General features: G+C 45.2%; 1 protein-coding gene and 1 long non-coding RNA gene across 3 annotated transcripts in view; one reads left to right on the plus strand and one right to left on the minus strand.

Moving 5' to 3' along the window:
• Nucleotides 1-3,948: 3,948 nt before the first annotated feature.
• The window catches only part of LOC129384949 (uncharacterized), a 111,514-nt gene continuing 95,696 nt past the window's right edge, over nucleotides 3,949-19,766 (minus strand). For both annotated transcript variants that reach the window (XR_011893979.1, XR_008612500.2), the window contains exon 5: nucleotides 3,949-4,139. This is a non-coding gene — a long non-coding RNA (uncharacterized lncRNA). The remainder of the gene's footprint in view (nucleotides 4,140-19,766) is intronic.
• Nucleotides 13,154-18,283, plus strand: LOC140217411 (uncharacterized). The gene is made up of 3 exons (XM_072287999.1): nucleotides 13,154-15,378; nucleotides 16,664-16,740; nucleotides 17,647-18,283. The coding sequence occupies exons 1-3, from the start codon at nucleotides 13,983-13,985 to the stop codon at nucleotides 17,674-17,676; spliced, it is 1,503 nt and encodes a 500-aa protein (XP_072144100.1). The 5' UTR covers nucleotides 13,154-13,982; the 3' UTR covers nucleotides 17,677-18,283.

Raw genomic sequence — 19,766 nt, forward strand, 5'->3', positions numbered from 1 at the left:
TTTTGCAGCAAAAGGTGCCACGAGGGGTACTATTCTTGCACAGTTGCTCCTTCAGGCAATTTTACTTATGGAGGAAGCTGGAGCAAAAATTCATGGGTTTGTTTGTGATGGAGCTTCGACAAACAGGACTATGTGGCGAACACTGGGTATAAGTGGGTCACTAGAAGCCTGCCGGAACTCCTTCACACATCCAAGCGACCCCACACGAAAAGTTTTTGCATTTTCTGATGCTCCACACCTCTTTAAATGCATCAGGAACCGTCTTTTGCAACAAAGGTACCTGAAAAAGGAGGGACGTTGGATTAGGTGGGAGGACTATGCAGCAGTTTATAAAGAAGACCAAGCGAATGTTGGAGCTTTGAAGGTGTGTCCAAAAATAACACATTCCCACATTTATCCAAGCAACTGTGAAAAGATGCGGGTAAAGCTTGCCACGCAAGTGTTCAGTCGCTCGATGGCAGCAGGTATTGAATTTTACAGAAACCGTGGTGTGCGCAGTCTGGGAGACACTGAAGCCACGCAAGAATTCACATTGTTTCTTAATAATCTTTTCGATGCCTTGAACCGGCGGTTTCCTCATGAAGGTGTCACAAAGCAGGGCTCTGACCTAGGCATTCTGTCACGTGGGGTAGAATGGTTGGATAACTGGGAAAAAGAGCTGCAGAGTGGAAATATCACGAAAGATATGTTCCTGACAAAAAGCACTTCTGAAGGGCTCCGAGTTACCTTGAGATCAACTAAAGAGCTTTGTGAGGTTCTTTTGCATCAGTACGAGTTCAGATACGTTCTTACAAATAAAATGAATCAAGATCCGATCGAAAGATTCTTTGGCAAGATAAGACTTGCTGGAAGCCAGAATGACCATCCTTCAATGCCAACATTTATGCAACTGTACAATACAATGTCCATTTACAGCCTTCTGAGGCCTCCCAAGTTTGGCAATTGCTGCGTGGTCGATGAGAAGCCATTACTAGACGCATCAGACTTCAGAGCCCTGATCGAACTAGGCAGTGCAAGCAACTCTTCGCCTGGCTTCATTGATCAGCTAAAAGAAAAGCTTGATAAACTGATTCTTGTTGAGGACTGGGAATGTGAGGATGTTATCACAGTAAACGGAAAGGATACAGCGCAAGTCGTTGACTGCATACTTTACTATGTGGTTGGATTCTTGAGCCGAAAGTTGATGAAAGCCACCACGTGCGATTGTTGCCGGTCTGCTTTTACCATTCCGCAAAACAGCTCTGCTGAAGCATCCCTGACCAACACAAAGAGCAGGGGTGGACTGTTGCACCCCAACGCGAATCTCTTTGAGCTGTTGAGAGTAGCTGAGGAGCACTTTGCAAAAAATGCCGACAGTCAGTCTGTATACTGGGAAACGGTGGAGCATGTGCTTGACACAAAGACCTTGACTTTTCCATGTGCTCAGCACAAAGAAGAGGTCATTGCACAAATTCTGCACTATTTCTTAACCATGAGAATGAGGCAGCACTGCAAAGCTGCAACCATGAACTTGAAAAAACAAGCTCAAGAGAAAAAAAAGCTTGCGAAACTTTGTTCATCCTGAATCGTGTTGCCAAGTTTACAGAATGTACTAATTTTGTTAGATTTTTTGTGAATGTATGTATTAAACAGTTTGTGCCATGCAATGTATAGTTTTGTAACAGAATAAATTATATGTTCAGCCCCCCTTTCAGCATGCCATTCCTAATATTCTACACAAATGTAAGAGCACTGTACACACCACCAGACCTACTTCAGGTCGGACATTTTTTTTTCTAATATAAGAGCGCGCATTGTTCTCTTGAAATGACAGAGTAGAATAGAAAAATTATGCCCATTCATGGGCAACTAGCGCAAGATATACTGCTTTGAGAGTTGCGATGGATTTAGCCGTGTGACATGCCCTTCATCAAGCTGTACTGCACACGGCTTGCAGTACTGGCGCAAAGTATAACCGCCATCGCCTTAACACTGAGCAGAAGCCTGCGTAGGGGTCGCGTGTCGAGCGAAGTTTGTAACCAAGTACATGTGTAAGCTAGAGGTGCAATGGTTCAAGGTGCTTTGAGGACGTTTATTTTGTAAAGAGGAAGATGAGCAGCGGCGGCAGCCGCACCGCCAGCGCACAGCGCGAGATTGCTGGGTTGACGACCGAAGCTCGGAACGGCATTTTGGCTAGCTGTCCTTACGCTATTTCCCCGAAAATCCGGCTACAATTTATTTATTTTTGCTTTAATTAGCTAACATTGGCGGGCGCAACTAGAAAATACGATTGATACACTGGCTTCAACGTATGCTAGATACCAGATCTATAATAAAAACGTCGTCGAGAAATCAGTTGCACATTCATTTAGATAATCAGTCTTGTTACTGCAGAATCCCGGTGTATTCATGCCTGTGCATACTTTTCTATATACCCCGATATCGAGCTCGACAAACGAGCAACGCTTAGCATCGATAACCTACGCAGCGCAAATCCGAGAGCCTCCACCTACTAGCGCCACCTGTCGCCGGGAAACGGAAACAGCGCCGGCGGCGAACACAACCAGGACGGTGCGCCGGCCGCAGTGTCAACACCTAAATTATTCTTACACCGTGGTTTTGGCTTATCTGAGCGACAAATATAAAAGCAGATGACACTAAAACTCTCTTGCTATTTTCATGCTCTAAAGCAGCACTGAACCACCTGTTGATCTTGCCAAGCAAACATTCTGCATGTAGCAGATGGAGCTAACAAGCAGTCCGTACTGTGAACTTTCCAAAAGGCTTCTGCTCTACATGTTTTTTAAGTGGTGGCCAGCTTCCAGTTGACATTATATGGTACCAGCCCATAGAGAATGGTCATTGTGAAATTTTTTTTTGATGAATTACTTGTCTTCACACCCTGCCAGATTCATTACAGATTATTAGGAAGTCAAAACCAACAATTGTTAATGCATCGCCACCCTTTTATCACTAGAATGTTTCTTCTCAGGCCCATCCATAAGTTTGCTTTGGAAAAGTAAAGGCGAGGTGTGATAGACCTGCCATTGTTACTGGCACTGCCCCTGCTGGAAAGAACCATTGAATTGAGGGGTAATAAGGAACGTATATATCATGCTCTTAATTCCTTTGAGGCCTTTTTAAAAAAAATTCTTGAGTTGTATTCCTTGAAAGATGCTGCACTCATCGGCAGAATTTGTTTCTCAGATCTCGAAAAATGTTCTCCAGGGCCCCTTTAAATGTAGCTATCAAACGGGCTATGTGCTTACAAATGCCTAGAGCTCTTCCAGGAAGGCAACCTTTAAATGTTCGCAAGAAGTTTAGAGAGATTTTAAGAAGTTCCTACAATCTATAAAATGGCCCATTGTATGCTAAGCCCTCATCCTTTGTCACAGGCATGTTTGAAAAGTGATTTTAATAGTGCATTTAAAAAACAGCATCCCCAAAAACAAACTTCTTTGTATGCCTTTTCGGCTTTATTGTACATTGTGCTGATGATGGCCTACCTTGAGTCCCGTTTTTGTAACTCCACCAGATCGCTATACGAAACTCGGTAGTTATCAAGCAACTTTATTTTGATATCGCACCATATTTTGTGCAATGCTATTTCAAGAGCAGTTGGCGTTCTCAATGTTCCATTTCGTAGAAAATTTGGACACATCAAATCAAGAACTTACGGAAGCACCACTGCGTATGCCCTCTTTTCTATTCTATGTGTGCATAGCGTTTCCTGTCTGCACTCGGTCACTGCGATGCTTATGCAAGACAAGGATGGAAATAGCACTTCTATTGGTATATTTCAAGCTGGTTACAATGATTACTACACTAGGGATGCAAGGGCTGCTACGCTATGCACACATTATGCCAGAACTAAGCAGAATGTCTGCAATTGTACAATATTTAGGCAATATAGAAATGAAGGAAATGTGTGCCCACAAGGTTTCTTGCAGCGAATCATGGGCTGGGGTCTTCTTGTTTATTTAATGGTTTATAAAAAATAGCAGTTTGTTGCTCTGTTATTCTGGCACTAATTGTGGATTTTCGCTCCTCAGCCCTAGCTGCACCAGCTCATGAGAGCATCACGGGCTCATCCCTGGAGCCAGGTGGAAATGGAGGCCCTGAGGAGATGATGCGTGAGTCTCCTTACATCTTTACATGGCCTATAAAAGTTGATTAATTTTGAGGTTGCTGTTATCCGACAATGCATTGTTCGCACCTAAAGGTATGACACAAATCATCATCATTTATTATTCCCTTAAGGGCCCCATTTGGGGTATTACATAAGGGGGAGGCAAAACAATAATACAAACATCTAATGAATAGTCATGTACAAAGCAAAAAAAAGGCAACAACTGAAAAGACACTAAAAAGAACAGGTTTTTGCATAATTAGCTGCAAATATGGGTAGTTAGTAACTCTCGAAATTTCGAAAGAATGTTGTTGTTAAAACATTTATTAAAATAACCATAAAAAGTTGCTGCCCCCAGAAAGTGGATCCATCAGGGGAGGGGGAGGGGCGAAGGAGGGGGTCAATTCAGATATTATTGACCAAATGTTATCTGTATCTTTCTGCAGCAGAAAGCTTTAGACTTTGAATCGTGATGTTATTAGAAATGTCTCTCCTGCATCATATTTTAAGAAGAGCACAATGTGTTCAATGGCTATCTTAAATAAGTGCCATAGGTATGGTGCAAAGTTTCTACAGGCAGATGTTTTCCAACCCTTCGATGCTTAAGCAAAAATGATGACTTATGTTTTAAAGAAATAATTTCGCTAACCTTCAAAGTACTCCCCATTAAACACAATAGCTTGGTTCCACCTCTCTTCCTATTGCTGAAAGCCCTCTTGGAAGTCCTTCAGTTAAGCCCTCCAGCAGCAATGTCCTTTCCTTTTGAATTGTAGTCCCGTCCCCGAAACCCCCGAGCACCAGTTTGCATATGGGGAACAGAAAACGTTGCATGGTGCTACATGTAGCTAGCAGGGAGAGTTTTCTCACAGTTTGTACACTAGGCAACAGACACAACCACATGCAAGTGTACTTCACTTGCTATATGCATGGCAGGATTGGATTGCACATTCACTCTTGCGCTCCTGTCTGACCATGCTACGTGGCGCGGACTTGCTGTGCTGCAATGATAGTACACAAATCCAAACTGTGGATTTCAAAGCTTTAGCAAAAGTTCATTACGAAGCGATATCTGTCAAGGTGTCTAGCCAGGACTGGCTGGAAGCAATGTTAGCCCAGCCTAGGTGTGCAGTGGTTTGTGTCCACTGTAGATGCTAACTGCCATTCCATGCGAAGTGTGGCCTGTGTATGTGTGGTTCGAGGCTAGTTAAGTGTTCAAAACTGATCGAAATTAGCTAGGCCCTACTGCTACAACACAGATAAGCAGTGTGGTCAAAATTTCGTTACTATGTGGGTGGGTGCAGCTGAGCATCAGCAGACAATAGTTGGCTTCTCCTGGAAGTGCAGATTTTCACTTATTTGAGCCTGTTTAGTAAACTGTGTCTATAAATATACCCAGTAACAGCCAGGAAGAAGTGCACAATTTTTTTAATTGGTGTTGGCTATGGGCCAATGGCAGCGCTGTCTCGGAATGTGCACACTCACGTCAAGGGGCAGTTGCCAGCCGCCCCAAGAGGTTGAGGAGAAGGCCTCTGTTGAAAAGAAAGTTTGAGAAAAAGATGACTCCGCACTCCACTTCTGAGCTGTACGTACTGCACACAAGTGCAAAATTTGGCTGAGGTACAGTAACGTGTGCTATCTGCAGAAGGCATTTTTCACTAAGCCTGTGGTGTGGTTAAGGAAAATCTGCATTTAGAATTTTTATAAAATGTGATTACTTCTAGAAGAAGCCCAAGTATTGTCTAGCCACACTGCTTATTGGTATTGTATCCGTCAGGTCTCTCTAATTTCGATTCATTTCGAGAACATTTGACTAGCCTTGAACCACACTCGACTTAAGGTGAGACCACATATTCACTTGCTAGCTCACTCTCACTCCTGGCTGCTGCTGTATAGATGAATTGATAGACTTATTAAACTGTTGACAGTGCCTCTAAATGCAGCATTTGGATGTGGCTACTATATCCGTAGGACAAGTTGGTGCAATTCAAAGCCGATCCAGACCACTTAGCACGGCCAGAATTGAGCATAAGCGCACACACTCCAGTCCTGTCGTGCGCCAGAGCAAAAGCAATACAGTTGCATGTAGCTGTATCTGCTATGGAACATTGATACCGCAGTCACTGCGATAAGCCTGCTCGCTGAGCTCATTGTGGCTCGCTGAGGTGCTCCGAGTGGTTTCCGGGCACTGTCTTTCCAATCGCTAGTAACCACAGCAGGGTGTGGCATTTCCTGAGGCACCTGACGTTTCTGTGCAGTTGCGAGTAAGAGCAGGAGCAAGAGAGAAAATCTCGGGACTTTTGCTCCTTGAATATGTGACTTTGCTTAGGTACTACAGAGAAGTTTCTATGCTTGCCTTGAATGCATTTGTCCCTAGGTGTGCCGCCATTGTGGAGTGGGGTTGAGGTTAAGCTCCGACACTGGCTGCCAGCATTGTAAAGCAGGTATGCAGTGGGAACGGACGCCCTATTTGGTGATCACTGTGTCTAAAGGTACATCAGACAGACTTTTCTTGCGGATGCAGCGTTGGTGCCAAGTCAGTCATGCTGGATTATACCTTTTTGGCGCCTTGCGGTGCTCTATGCTAAAAAACAAAAAACCACTGATTTTTCTTGGAGAGCAGCAAGGGCTGTAGTAGAGGCTAGGCATGCTCTCCTGGAGCACTATCTTTGCTCTTGCAGGCTTTTCATATGCTGCTCTCCCTGACATTTCAGCGGCATTTTTGACTGATCCTCTTTGAGTGAAATAAGCACACGGCACCTTAGCAACTGCGGATGAACGCTATTGCCTGAAACACCACAGGCGACGCTTTGATGTCATGCTGTGAGGATTAGGCACTGTGCCTTCTAAATTTTATGAGGCCGGGCCGCATATAATGCGGCCCGGCCTCATAAAATCCTACTTCTCCCCTACTTCTCATCATCCTACTTCTCCCCTGGAAAAATCGGTGATTTTATATTGAAGGCTGGCACGAGGAAGATATCATCCAGCACGACTGACTCAGCATGAGCACTGCAAGTACAAGAGAGTTTGTCCGGCACAGTGATCTCCAAATTGGGCATCGGTACCCACTGCGTCACCTGTTTCACCGCGCCAGCATCCGGGCGTAAACTTGACCCCACTCGACAATGCAGGCACGCCCAGGGACAGCTGCATACAACACAAGCAAAGAAACCTCTCCTTAGTGCCTAGGCAGCAAGATATTCAAGGCGCAAATGCCGCACATTTCGCAAATGCCTGCCTAAACGCAAATATCCTACTGGAACAGGTCGTCTGCTTCCGAAGTTGCATATCTTTGAGGTGTGCCACGATCATGGCCGGAGCTCTTTATGAGTGAACATAAATAAATGTTTCGTTCACTTGTCAGAAATTGTACCATTGCCATAAGTGTGAAAAAAATGTGGCTTGTTGCTTTGTGTGTCAAAGCTGCATGTAGCTATCTGGTAGACTAGGAGAGCAAAGGTATGCGACACTGTACTCCATTGTAAGTTTAGGAACAGCCTCAGAGTTTTGGTGCATTGTAGGTGCCAAAATCGGAAGTAGTGGTATCTTCGTGAGCACACAAATTCAAATTTAAACTGCCCACCGTGGTGACATTTAATACGTGGAGGGTTGTAAGTATGCCCCGCTCTGCCGTAGCTTTCGCAGTGCAAGGGCATTGAAGGACCAGGAGCCCCGCGGAGGGGATCAGGGCGATCTTTGATTGCTTCTGCTGAATGCATTCTACTTCTTACGGCAAAGTATTTTTGAAATAGTTTATTTTAACTTCAAACGCATTTCTTGAATACAATAAAATGTGGTTCAGGGCCTTTGAGATGTCGTTACTTTATGCAACAGGCAAGAAATTTTAGCACAAAAAAAAAACAACCTGGCACATCTAAACACGTAGCAGTTTAACTCGGCATACTATGATGCATACAGCTGCACGCTTAGTCTTGTGTATGCATCTTGTTAGTATGTTTACTTGTGCTTTAGTTCACCAGCTGTCTCAGTACTTTGCTCTGTTGCTTTACTACTTCATATCTAAATTTTCTTCCTTCATACCTTCAGTATATAACAATGGAATTTTTGAATGTAGGTCAAGCACATAGAACTCGTTCTTTCACAGCACTTTGATAATGTAACTTGTGGAAAATAGTAACTACTTCACTGTTCTCATGAAAAGCAAGAAGAAAGCCTTATCCTTACTGGTCCTACTTACTTTCATGACATCTTTAAACAGATTCACACCTACAGTTTAGCATTTGCACAGGTCCTTGAAATCTTTGAAATTGAATGTGTTTTCAAGGCCCTTGAAAAGCCTTTGAATCTCATGAGTGATACAATCTAAAATCGATTATGCGACTCTCTTTCTATGGTGAATCAATGTGGACCCGGCAAACTTCCCACGTTAAAAACAATAGCTCGGGCATTTCGTTTCGTATGACTTGCATAGAACTGGAAAAGCCCCACACTGGGTAAGAGCAAGACACCGGCACTTGGTGTTGGCTCTCATCCCATGTTTATGGTGCTTTTATCACGCCTCGTTAGAAGCTAGAAGTAAGGAACTTGCGAATGATCAAGGCTGGACATTTTGAATATAACTTTTTGTATTTATGGTGCAATAAAGCTACCTAAAGTGTTTTGGAAGTGTTATAGTAAAAAGTGGCACATGTGATGCTGTTCTACAACTTGAAAACGCTTTGGCTTGGCCTTGAAAGTCTTTGAATACCCGTGAACTTTTGTCGCTGAGACCTGTACGAATCCTGGTACTTTTACATTTACCAGAGTGCTCTGGAACAACCAATCAAATGCGCCACAAAAGCATTCCTTCTGCTATGAAATAAATCTTCTTGTGTTTCAGCGGTGATGCTGCGGCTGCTGCGGGTGCAGCTAGAGGTGAGGCAGCAAAACAGAGAGCTGCATCGTGAGCTGCAGCAGCTGAGGCACGAGGTACGGGACATGTCCGAGAGGCTACATGAAATCGAGTCTCTCGACAGGACCCGTACCATGCCTCAACCTGCCCAGCGTACGGTGCCTGTAAGTCTTCCTCGGCTGCCTGCCAACAGCTTGGAGGAACTGGAAGCAGCCGAGGCAGCGGTAGGCGACGAGGCTGTGGCTGCCACCTTGGTTTGTACTGCCCATTTATTTTTAATTGTAAGGCTATGTAACATGTAGATGTTCTGTGCTGTTTCATGAACCATGCTGTGGGGTCTATGTTAACTACCTATTGAGCGTCGCACACACTGAAGATTTTATAGAAATAATTTTTTTTCCCTGCTGTATAGCTTCTAATGGCATATCTGGACTGTGCCTACATTCTTTAGCATCCATCTAAATGTAAGTGTACACTAGTATAGCAGTGTGCCAGTGGCTGCCAGGATCAAATGTGTGAGCTTAAGCCCAGCAACGCCATAGCCACTAAGCTACCTTAGTGGCTTGCTCTCTCTGTAGAGATACATTTATGACTCAAGAATAGGTTGTTAAGATGATAAAAAGCATTGCTGACACAAAGGGCAAACTGTGCCAGCTTTCTGTAAAAGGATGCAATGCAGGACACTTGTGAATAAATTATTTTTGTTGGACTAGTTGATCCCTTGTGAATGATAAATATCAGTACAAACAAGTGGGACACGGTACACAAAAAGAGGGGTGGTAACTGTATTGAAGTCATTTTAATGTGCAGTTTTTTGAAAAAACAAATTGTTTGAAAATTGCATTACAATTGGATATGTAATCAAAACAGCATTTGCAGAGTCTACTGTACAGGCTGTTGAATTGCCCCATTGCTTGCATACTAACCAGCACTATCGCATTTTTTTTCTTCTGCTACAAGTCCATGAAACAAACTCCTCAACTATCTAGTTTCATGCAGTGATTCAAAGCATTTTCCAGAACGCTAGCAATTACTTTAGGGATGTAAACACACATACACTGCAGCCACTGTTACTTTTTATTCCGCTACTTGCATTTTTCAGCACCTTGTTTTATCTGCTTCTATGCTACATTATATATGAGTATTTATTATGGGCTTATTTTCCATGCCTGAATGCCAAAGGTTAGGTGGGAAAGTCAGTCAACTTGCAAACAGCTCGAACCATTGCATATGAACATTTATGGTGAAAACAAATGCCAACCATAGTGAACAAGGCTCCCACAAAGGGGTCACAACATTGTTCTAAATATTTTTTCACCTTGGTTGCCATCTGTTGTTTTTCACCATGCTTCTTCCTGATCATGTTAGACCTGCAATAAATGTAACCTTGACCAAAATAATGTTGTCGAAGGGGTTAGGTGTTCTGGCTTCTGTGTAGAAGCCGAGACGTCTAATCCTTTCGACAAGCAAGTCAAAGCAAGTGTCAAACCTTCCAATGTCGTAAGTGGCTACCTTCTGTGCCATGATGTGATGGGGGAGAAAGCTGAGCCAAACCTGGCTGTAGAACATCTATTGTAATAAATTATTTAGCACGCTCTGGGGTTTGCCAGTATAATTCTGGGGTTTTAGAGTCCCGCACTTTTACTTAAAGGGATAGACAACTGCTCAGAACATGAATTGAGAAAACCACACTTATGAAAATATTTCCTATCCTACTGGGTAAAACGAGCCATCTTTTTCTCATTAAACATGTATTTATATTCTTCATCCTTTGCAAAAGGTCGTGGAAAATGACCTTTGACTCCTCATGCAGCAAGAACATATTCATAACAGCCCTGAAGAGGATGGAAAACTCGGGTCGTGTTAGTATTCATTTATGATAAATGAGGAACAGCGCACTGAAAACGGAAGATGAAAGGAAACGTAGACACACCACAACTTCACTTTCAACTGGAATATTTATTGAATGAACGAGTTAATATACACTTGAACTGCATATTCACCTGCAAGGCACTGAACAATTCATGACATGCATTTGTGGTTAGATTAGGTGACACTAAACAATAATGAATTAACAAAAAGCCAGTTTGCTGCTTGGCTATCAACAATTTGCGTGGTCTACAGCGGAAATTGCTTTTTGTTGGAGTGCTATTGACGGCTGGCTAATGCATTCTGGTCCTGCTTTCTGTATTCTATGTCTCACAAATTTGACGTGTCAATTGGTCTGGGTGGCGAAAAAGAATCTAGGTCATGGTGAATTCTGCAGTGCACCCATAGTTACGGCAATGCATTGCTAAGTGCGAGGAGCAAACAGTGCCTTTCAGTCCATTTTGGTGCTCCCTCATGGGCACGTTTACACACTGCACTAATTGTCCCACATACACTTGGCCACACCTGAGGGGGATGCTGTACATGATTGCAATGGTGCAAGGCATAAACATATCAGTTCCCCTAACAGGGCAGACATCTTTTGCATTTGCACCTCTTTCCACGTGTTTTCTTACCACTGCGCAGACACTACCCAATTTTTTTTTTTTTGCTAGGAAAAGACCACATCTAGGCCATGCCAAGATCCCACCTTTTTCAACCTTTGCAAAAGCTGGTGGAAGTGTGGCATAATGGCTACCTTCTTCCTTTTCCCTTGGTGAAAAGAAAAAAAAAAGTTTCTTTTTAGACCAAGCAAATCGTTGATAGCAGAGCAGCACGCTGGTTTTGATTTTTGTTAATTCATTATTGTTTGGTATCATGTAAGCTAACCACGAATGCACGTCACGAATTGTTCACTGCCTTGCAGGCATATGTCCAATTGAAGTGTGTATTAACCTATTTGTTCAATTAGTTTTCCAGTTGAATTTTCCAGTTTGTGATGTGTTTGTCTCCCTACGTTTTCAGTGCGCTGTTCCTTATTTACCATGAATCGGAGAACTATCGCGTGACTTTCCATTAGTGTACATGGTTCATAATAGGTTTATTAGTACTGAAGTGCCGTCCACTTTTTCTGTTATTTCTTTCATTTAGAATGTGCGGACAAGCCTTTGTTAGTCGTGGGTATAAAAGTGGCGCTGCCTTTATTTTCGATGGGTTACCGTATTTACTCGCATAATGATCGCGCTCGCGTAATGATCGCACATCTGAATTTTGTCGTCAAAATTAGATTGTTTTGTCTAGCTAATGATGATCGTGCTTACCATCTGTCGAATGCTGTCAAATGCTATGCAAACGACTCTTGAAGACATACCAAGCGGTCTGCACACACCAAACATCCTTAAGCAGATGCCCCATATCATTCCTTTCATCACTTTCCGCACTTCCATGAAAAAGAAAAGCTACAACCAAACTTGCCTTGGCTTTATTATTTGTAGGCTTCATTATGGTTTACCAACAACAAAAAAGGCGCCTTTCGATTCTTCTTGTTTACACTCGTGGGCAGGCAACCGCAACTAGTCTCGAGTGGCAACTATAGTGGCCATGCTTACACTAATACATTAGAAGTGTACCCTATTCACACGCCGACGCTTGTAATATAGCTAAGATATTCGCCTACCCTTAACGGAAACATGCCGTATTAGGATAGTGAAGCCAAATGCAGAAGTTTCCGCAGCATGCCTGCCATGTGTTTCTATATCACTGACGGCTACGCGCACCCATCTGTTTCTGTGCCCTCAAAGTGGACACGGCTATGTTATTGTCGCAAACTTGCAGATATTAACGATGTTATTCATTACTGATAGAGAAGAAACTGTTTCAATGCACGTAATAGACTCGCAAGAAGAACAAAAAGTCTCATTCGGTGCGTTCTGCTTGCTCCGCTGGCCGCCATATTTGTTTTGGTGTCCCACACTGTTACAGCGGCAGCCGCCTGCTTGTTGACCTGTTGTAATCCCGCAGCAAAATTATTTTCGCGAGAAATTTAACCTGCGTAATGATTGCACCCCTGAATTTGCTACACATTTTTTTGACAAGAAAGTGCAGTCATTATGCGAGTAAATGCGGTACTTGGCTTGGCAAGTCTATCAACTAAATAACGTCAACTGCGGCCAGCCAGCCATGACGTAGGTGTAAGGTCTGGCAACGCTAACTTACTGTACCAGCTTTTTATTTTCCAAAGTGGTTGACAAGGTCAAAATGTAGATGGTAGATCGCAGTTGCGCTCACTCCTGTGAAAGTAGAATGATGAGCTGCTTTCATAATTTGCGAAGTGGGCTATCTGCATTGCTCTCACTTCTCGGTGTTGTGTTGCTAGAGGAGGGACTCTTCTTTTTTAGAGGCTGCTCAAATAGAAATATTCTTTACAAGATATCCACAGTGACATTGCTGAGAGTAAGCGTTTCGTTACAGCTTAAAGAAATTAAGTCCCTAAAAATAGATTGTCAGTCCATTTAACAAAAATATGAAAATCTGGAAATATCATGTTGGTATGTCAGTAGCTGTTTTGTGCCACAAATGTGTGTGTATTTGTCTTTCCTGCACACTGATATTGCATCTGCAAATTTGCATGTGAATAGAATTGGTGCGTTTACAGTAATTTTAATGATAGTGAAAGCTTGGCAAGGTAGTTACTATGAAACATGGTTACAGTACTAAGGATGTTCAAACGCAAACATGAAATGTACTGAACAGACAGATCTGATACACTTCGTGTTTGTCTTCCAGTAACACAGGTGTTGTGGAGCACATTTACAATTAAAGAGCACTGCCCCACAACCCTCTTGTAGCAAAAATGTCTTGCTTTGCACTCGGCTAAAAATTATATTCTAGCAGTATTGGGCTTTTTTCAACATGACGACACTGCCGCCTAAGTCCTCATTTCCACATTTCTGACATTCTTTTTTTTTCCAGCGCAAGCACCTCCTACATATAGGAGGGACGTCGCTGCGTGAGGTAGCATCGAATGCCATGAAGGCTGTAATGGCACATCCGGTGCAAGTGCTTTACAGCCTTCATGGCCTTCACTACCTGGGCGCCACCGACGACGACTGGAAAGAGCGATGTGCCAGACTGTTGTATCACGTGTGACTAAAGATGAGCACGGACAATTCCATGGGCGAGTTCATTCATCTGCTCGACATATCCATCATGCTGTCCATACCTCGACGGCGGGAAATGCTTCCCGACGAACAGAGTTTGTCCGAAGTGACAGACGAAATGATGGGTGCGTACCGCTTCATCGCGTGCCTCACGTACAAGCACGAACCGTGGGTGGAATATCTAGCCATAAACGACCGACTGAAGACGCGGGAATTCTACGACGTGATGAGTTACGTGGGTGACGATCGTAACAAGATCGTGGAAGCCAGAGTGTGTGCGACCACCGTCAGATACGGCAACGAGTACGAGCGACCGTCGATCGAGTACCGAGACGGCATAGTTGCGATTCTGACTCACGTGGTTCCGAACGTGCGGTTGCTGGCCGTGAACTCGGCGCGTCGATACGCGACTCCCACCGAGGCGGAGGTGCTGTGCGCGACGCTCGCCACCGTGAAAGAAGTGCATCTGAACAACATCATGTTCGAGTCGTACATTTCGGTGCTCAGGGCATTGCTATCGAACCCCGCGCTGGAGCACCTCACCTTTTCCTTCCCGATGCACCAACACCGATGGATGTCTGTGATTGCGTGTCTGTTATCTAAACCGACGACAAAGTTGACGAGTCTGTCGCTGCGACAGGTGGACGTCACCCATCGGGAATACGAGATCGCCAATGGCAATGTGCAAGAAATGACGATGACCGCGATGTTGCACGCGATGTCCAGGTGTCCCACGCTGAAGACGGACATGACGATGCACGTCGGCGCCCTTGCCCTGCTCGCCAATCTCGTCGGAAATTCAAAGAGTCTGAAGTCGCTGCATCTGCCGACGATCGCCCCCTCGACGCTGCCAACCTTTGCGGACGCGGTCGGCGCCCTGAGACGAGAGGGCATACGCATGCTCGCAGATGCGATACGCACCAGCGACACGCTGACCGACCTGTACTTTAGCGTTCACAACGAAGACCTGAGCGAGGTGACGCCGCTGTTCGAGGCGGCCGCCTCGCTGAGCCTCTGGATAACCGGCGCCGACCGAAACGCGTCGCAGCTTCGATCGGCCATGCGCGCGGCCGGCCTGCCCGAATCGAGAATGCACGTGGACTCGATTTACATTCTGATGACCCCCAAGTACGCGTCGCTGTGGTTCGACAACATGGAGAGTTACTACAGGCGCAACACTTTCCCGACGACCAGCGAGCCCTTCGTGGTGCCCGACGGTCGAATCATGCGACATGCCCCCGAGCAAGACGACGCATACAGGACCCGCGAGTTGGCGCTGATGAAAGACTCCGTGACCGTCCCGGGCGCACGGACTCTAGTTTCGTACATGTACGACGTGGAGGACGGTAAGCCTCTCCTCGCATCTACCACAGGTTGGAGGGTCATTTCCGGTGAGTAGAAAATTATGGGTGCCGAATGTGTGTCCTATTCTGAGACGACAGAATAGGACATCTGTTCGGCGTGATTTTGTTACAGAGGGCCAGAATCCTAACTGTGGCTTTATCACGTGGAGCTTATTATTTGTTTCCGCGTCCCATAGGCGCTGCCAGTGGTTCCGTAGTTTCCTCCGTAAGAAGGGCTTCAGGTCTGTGACAGGAACTGCAGCGGTGGGATTAGCAGAATGCGATGTAACTGACGTGGCCATCTGGTCCGCCAGATCATTACCTTCGATGCCCCTGTGACCTGGCACCCAGCATATGATGACATGCTGGTTACCTATATACGCTTTATACAGAACGGAATAGAGTTCATTAATTACCGGATTTTTGTGGTTAGAGAATGACATCAAAGACTTCACGACACTTAGGGAGTCTGTATATATAACTGATCTTTTGAGTTTTGATTTCCTTATATGCTTCACGGTCGATAATATTGCGTAGGCTTCAGCCGTAAGGATACTAGTTTCCGGATGCAGTACGCCGGATTCCGAGAAGGATGGACCGACGGCTGCGTAGGACACCCCGTCGTGCGACTTCGATGGATCTGTGTAGAACTCCGTGCAGGAGTACTTGTACTGGAGTTCCCAGAAATGCATGTGTATTTCAATCTCTCGAGCATGCTTTGTGACTTGCACGAAAGATATATCGCATTCTATAAGCTGCCACTCCCAAGGAGGTAGCAGCTTGGCTGGATGCATTAGGCGAAGCTCGAGGAGTGGAACATTCATTTCTTCACTAAGCTCCCTCACACGCAGCGAGAAAGGCTGTCTTACGGAGGGACGATTGCGAAAGAGTGTAACGTATGTCATCTCGTTAATGGTATTATAACACGGATGTTGAGGATTAGAGTGGACTTTCAAAAAATATGTTTGGCTGATGTATGTTCTCTGAATATGAAGTGACCACTCATTCAATTCTGCATATAAACTTTGTATGGGACTCGTTCTGAAAGCGCCCGTGGCTAAGCGGATTCCTAGATGGTGGACCGGATCTAGCATCTTTAGTGCACTCGGGGCGGCAGAATGATAGATCACGGCACCATAATCTAATCGTGACCGAATCAGGCTCTTATAGAGATTCATTAGGCACGTCCTGTCACTATTCCACGTAGTCTGCGATAGAAGTTTCAATAGGTCCATTGTTTTCAGACATTTTTCTTTAATATGTTTTATGTGTGGGATGAAAGTGAGTCTATTGTCAAGTATAACACCTAGAAATGTGTGTTCTTTGTTTACAGGTATCTGTTGTCCACACAGTTCTAAGCAAGGATCCGGAACCAGGCCTCTCTTCCTTGTATACAGAACACGAACTCTTGTGAGGATTGATTTTAAATCCATTTTTCTCAGCCCACTGTGACACCTTGTTCAAACCATGCTGTACCTGTCTCTCGCAGACTGTGAGGTTGCAGGATTTAAAACCTATTTGTATATCGTCTACGTAGACGGAATAGAAAATAGCTGGTGGTAAAGATGCACGAAGCGTGTTCATCTTTACGACAAAGAGCATGCAGCTGAGTACTCCACCCTGGGGTACCCCAGTTTCCTGTATGAATGTACGCGACAGTGCAGGACCTATTTTCACTCGAAATGTACAGTTCTCTAGGTAGCTGTCTATAATGTTTAACATATTGCCGCGGATACCTAGCGCGGAAAGATCGCGCAGGATTCCGTACCGCCAGGTTGTGTCGTACGCTTTTTCCAAATCCAGAAATACAGATAAGAAAGATTGCTTGTGCACGAAGGCATCGCGAATGCTCGCTTCGATGCGCACAAGATGGTCGGTTGTAGATCGCCCTTCCCGAAAACCACATTGAAATGGGTCAAGCATTTTACTGGACTCTAGGAGATGCACGAGACTGCGATTGATCATTTTTTCAAATACCTGACAAAGGCAACTTGTCAGGGCTATCGGGCGGTAACTTGCCACTGAGGAAGGATCTTTGCCTTGTTTCAAAACCGGGATCACAATGGCTTCTTTCCATGCAGTCGGGAAGTATCCCGCAGCCCAAATCGTGTTGAAAAGTGTGACTAGTGTAACTTGGGTGTCTTTATGTAAGTTTTTGATCATTTCATACATGATTCTGTCAGATCCCGGTGCAGAGCTCTTGCATGCGCTCAAGGCAGCTCTCAACTCGGCAATGCTAAAAGGACAGTTGTATGGTTCATTCTGTTGACATTTTCTCATGAGTGGCTTACATTCTTCTATTTGTTTATATTTCAGAAAGGATTGCGAGTAATGGTTGGCAATTGACACGCTCTCAAAGTGATGAGGGAGAGGAGGAGGATGATGATGAAATGTCGTTGTTGAGACAGATAGAACTGCCGCAACATGCACATCTCTTGTTCAAACACAGACGGCTCTTTGTCGACGACATGTATTCGCAAGTCAAGCAAATGCTCGTGAGCAGGTTTGCCACGTTGAACGTGCACACTTTCATGAAAATGGCGGGCGTGGTGAAAGACAGCGTGGTCGTGCTCACGGACGAATACGACGTCAGTACGGACGAAGAAGACCCGGACGAGATTCAACGCGCTGTGTGTGGCTACAACTTGGGAAAGCGACGGATCCGAGAAGAAGTCGACACAACAAAAGAAGGCAAGGAGCGACTACGCCAGAGCCACAAATATTTTGGACTTGAACGAGGACTGTTGGTTTGAAATATTGAAATACGTGAGTCCGGCAGATGTCAAACAGCCGTGTGTCGGTGGTGGGGTGTAAAAAAATTTAAAAAAAAACGCCATTACCACACTTCTTTTTGTTGAGTTTTCGCTTGTTCCACTCACCTTCTTCATTTGCACATCCGCCTCCATATTATTTTGCAAAAAAATTAGAGAGAGAGAGATAGAGGTCGAATGAATGGCAGCACACTGTGTAGCAAAACTGTGTTACTATTGCTGCGGCAAAGAAGCCGCCGCAGCAGCCCCTCCCGTAACGGACCCGTTGAAAAACTCGGAAAAGGCGAGGACGTTCGTCGACAACTGGCCGCATCCGGCTCCGCCGCCATTGGAACTCGCAAGGGCAGGATTTTATTACGTGACGAACCAGGAACCAGGTGGAGACACGGTTCGCTGCCCTTTCTGCTCGATATCCTTTTCCAACTGGAAAGTCGGCGACATTCCGGTGCGAAGACACATTGACAAGAATTGCTTCTGTCCGTACATAAATACACCCGACACGGGCGACACCGATTATCCGAGGCTGCATTGGAAAATCGCGGGTTCACAGCCCTGCTGCTTCCGCCACAGCGACGTCGAGCCACCGCCGCGCAGGTTCTCCATGGCGACGATGCACGCCCGACTGCAAACCTTCGTCAAGTGGAGGGGAAACGCCGAGTTCGGAGTCAGATTGGCCAAGGCCGGATTTTACTATTCCGGTGACAAAGACCACACCATATGCTTTTATTGCGACTGAAAGCTGGTAGACTGGAGAGAAGGCGTTGACGTTCCGGAGATCGAGCACGACCGCGAATTTCCACATTGTTATCTCGCCCGACACAGGCGCCAGCAACGTCGCTCGGAGCCGTGGTTGAAAGAGTACGAAGAGGGGATGAAAGAACGCGACAAAGAAGAAGTAAAAACCGAGGAGGTGCAAACGAAGACGACGGTCGACGAGGGGACAGACATCTGTGTAAAGTGTGCTATGCGTCAGAGGTTTCCATTGCATTCGTACCGTGCGGGCACGCATTACTCTGTGTAGACTGCTCGGCAGACATCGTAAACCGATGCACCGTGTGTCGTGACTTCATATCGACTAAAATGAAAATCTACCTCTCCTATACAACAGACATACACACAAAAATAATAAAAAATGATGAGACAACAATTTTCCCCCTCATTTCATTTCATTTATTCACACACACATGTATTATTATATATAGATGGAATAGGATGAGGAATTAATACACATGAAATTAGAAAAAAAATAAAAAAAAGTCATCCGCGCACGGTAGGAACCGGCACGAATAGGTCGTCCCGCGAGCACATTTCTCCGGACGGCCACTCTGACTTTTTGCCGCCGACGTCAGGATGCACGTCGTACAGCTTGAGAAACTGCATCACGTGCAACCACGTTTGCTCGTTTAGTGCGGTGATGTGAACTTCGTCGGATGTCGGTTCCACGTTGTTTCGCACCACGCCCGCGCTCCGCATGAATCCGTCAATGGAGTATTTTGCGATGCGTCGATAGCTGGAAAGCCCTTGCGATCTCGGCCATCTTTTTCGAGCCGTGGTAAAAGTGGCACTCGTCGTGGTATTTTTGCAGTGCCCACAGGTGACACCCCAGCGAGTCGATGCTTGCCGCACCGAGAGTAGGATAGTGCAGGAGTAGCGATTCCATTGCTT

This window comes from Dermacentor andersoni, chromosome 4 (genome assembly GCF_023375885.2).
Source record: "Dermacentor andersoni chromosome 4, qqDerAnde1_hic_scaffold, whole genome shotgun sequence".
NCBI classification, from domain to species: Eukaryota; Metazoa; Arthropoda; class Arachnida; order Ixodida; family Ixodidae; genus Dermacentor; species Dermacentor andersoni.

Bases quoted from the DNA above. Each gene is read 5' to 3' on its own strand.
- LOC140217411 (XM_072287999.1), top strand. From the start codon at position 13,983: ATGAGCACGGACAATTCCATGGGCGAGTTCATTCATCTGCTCGACATA. The intron at 15,379-16,663 runs GTGAGTAGAAAA...CTTTGTTTACAG, and splicing joins AGGTTGGAGGGTCATTTCCG to GTATCTGTTGTCCACACAGT. The intron at 16,741-17,646 runs GTGAGGATTGAT...TTTATATTTCAG, and splicing joins TATACAGAACACGAACTCTT to AAAGGATTGCGAGTAATGGT.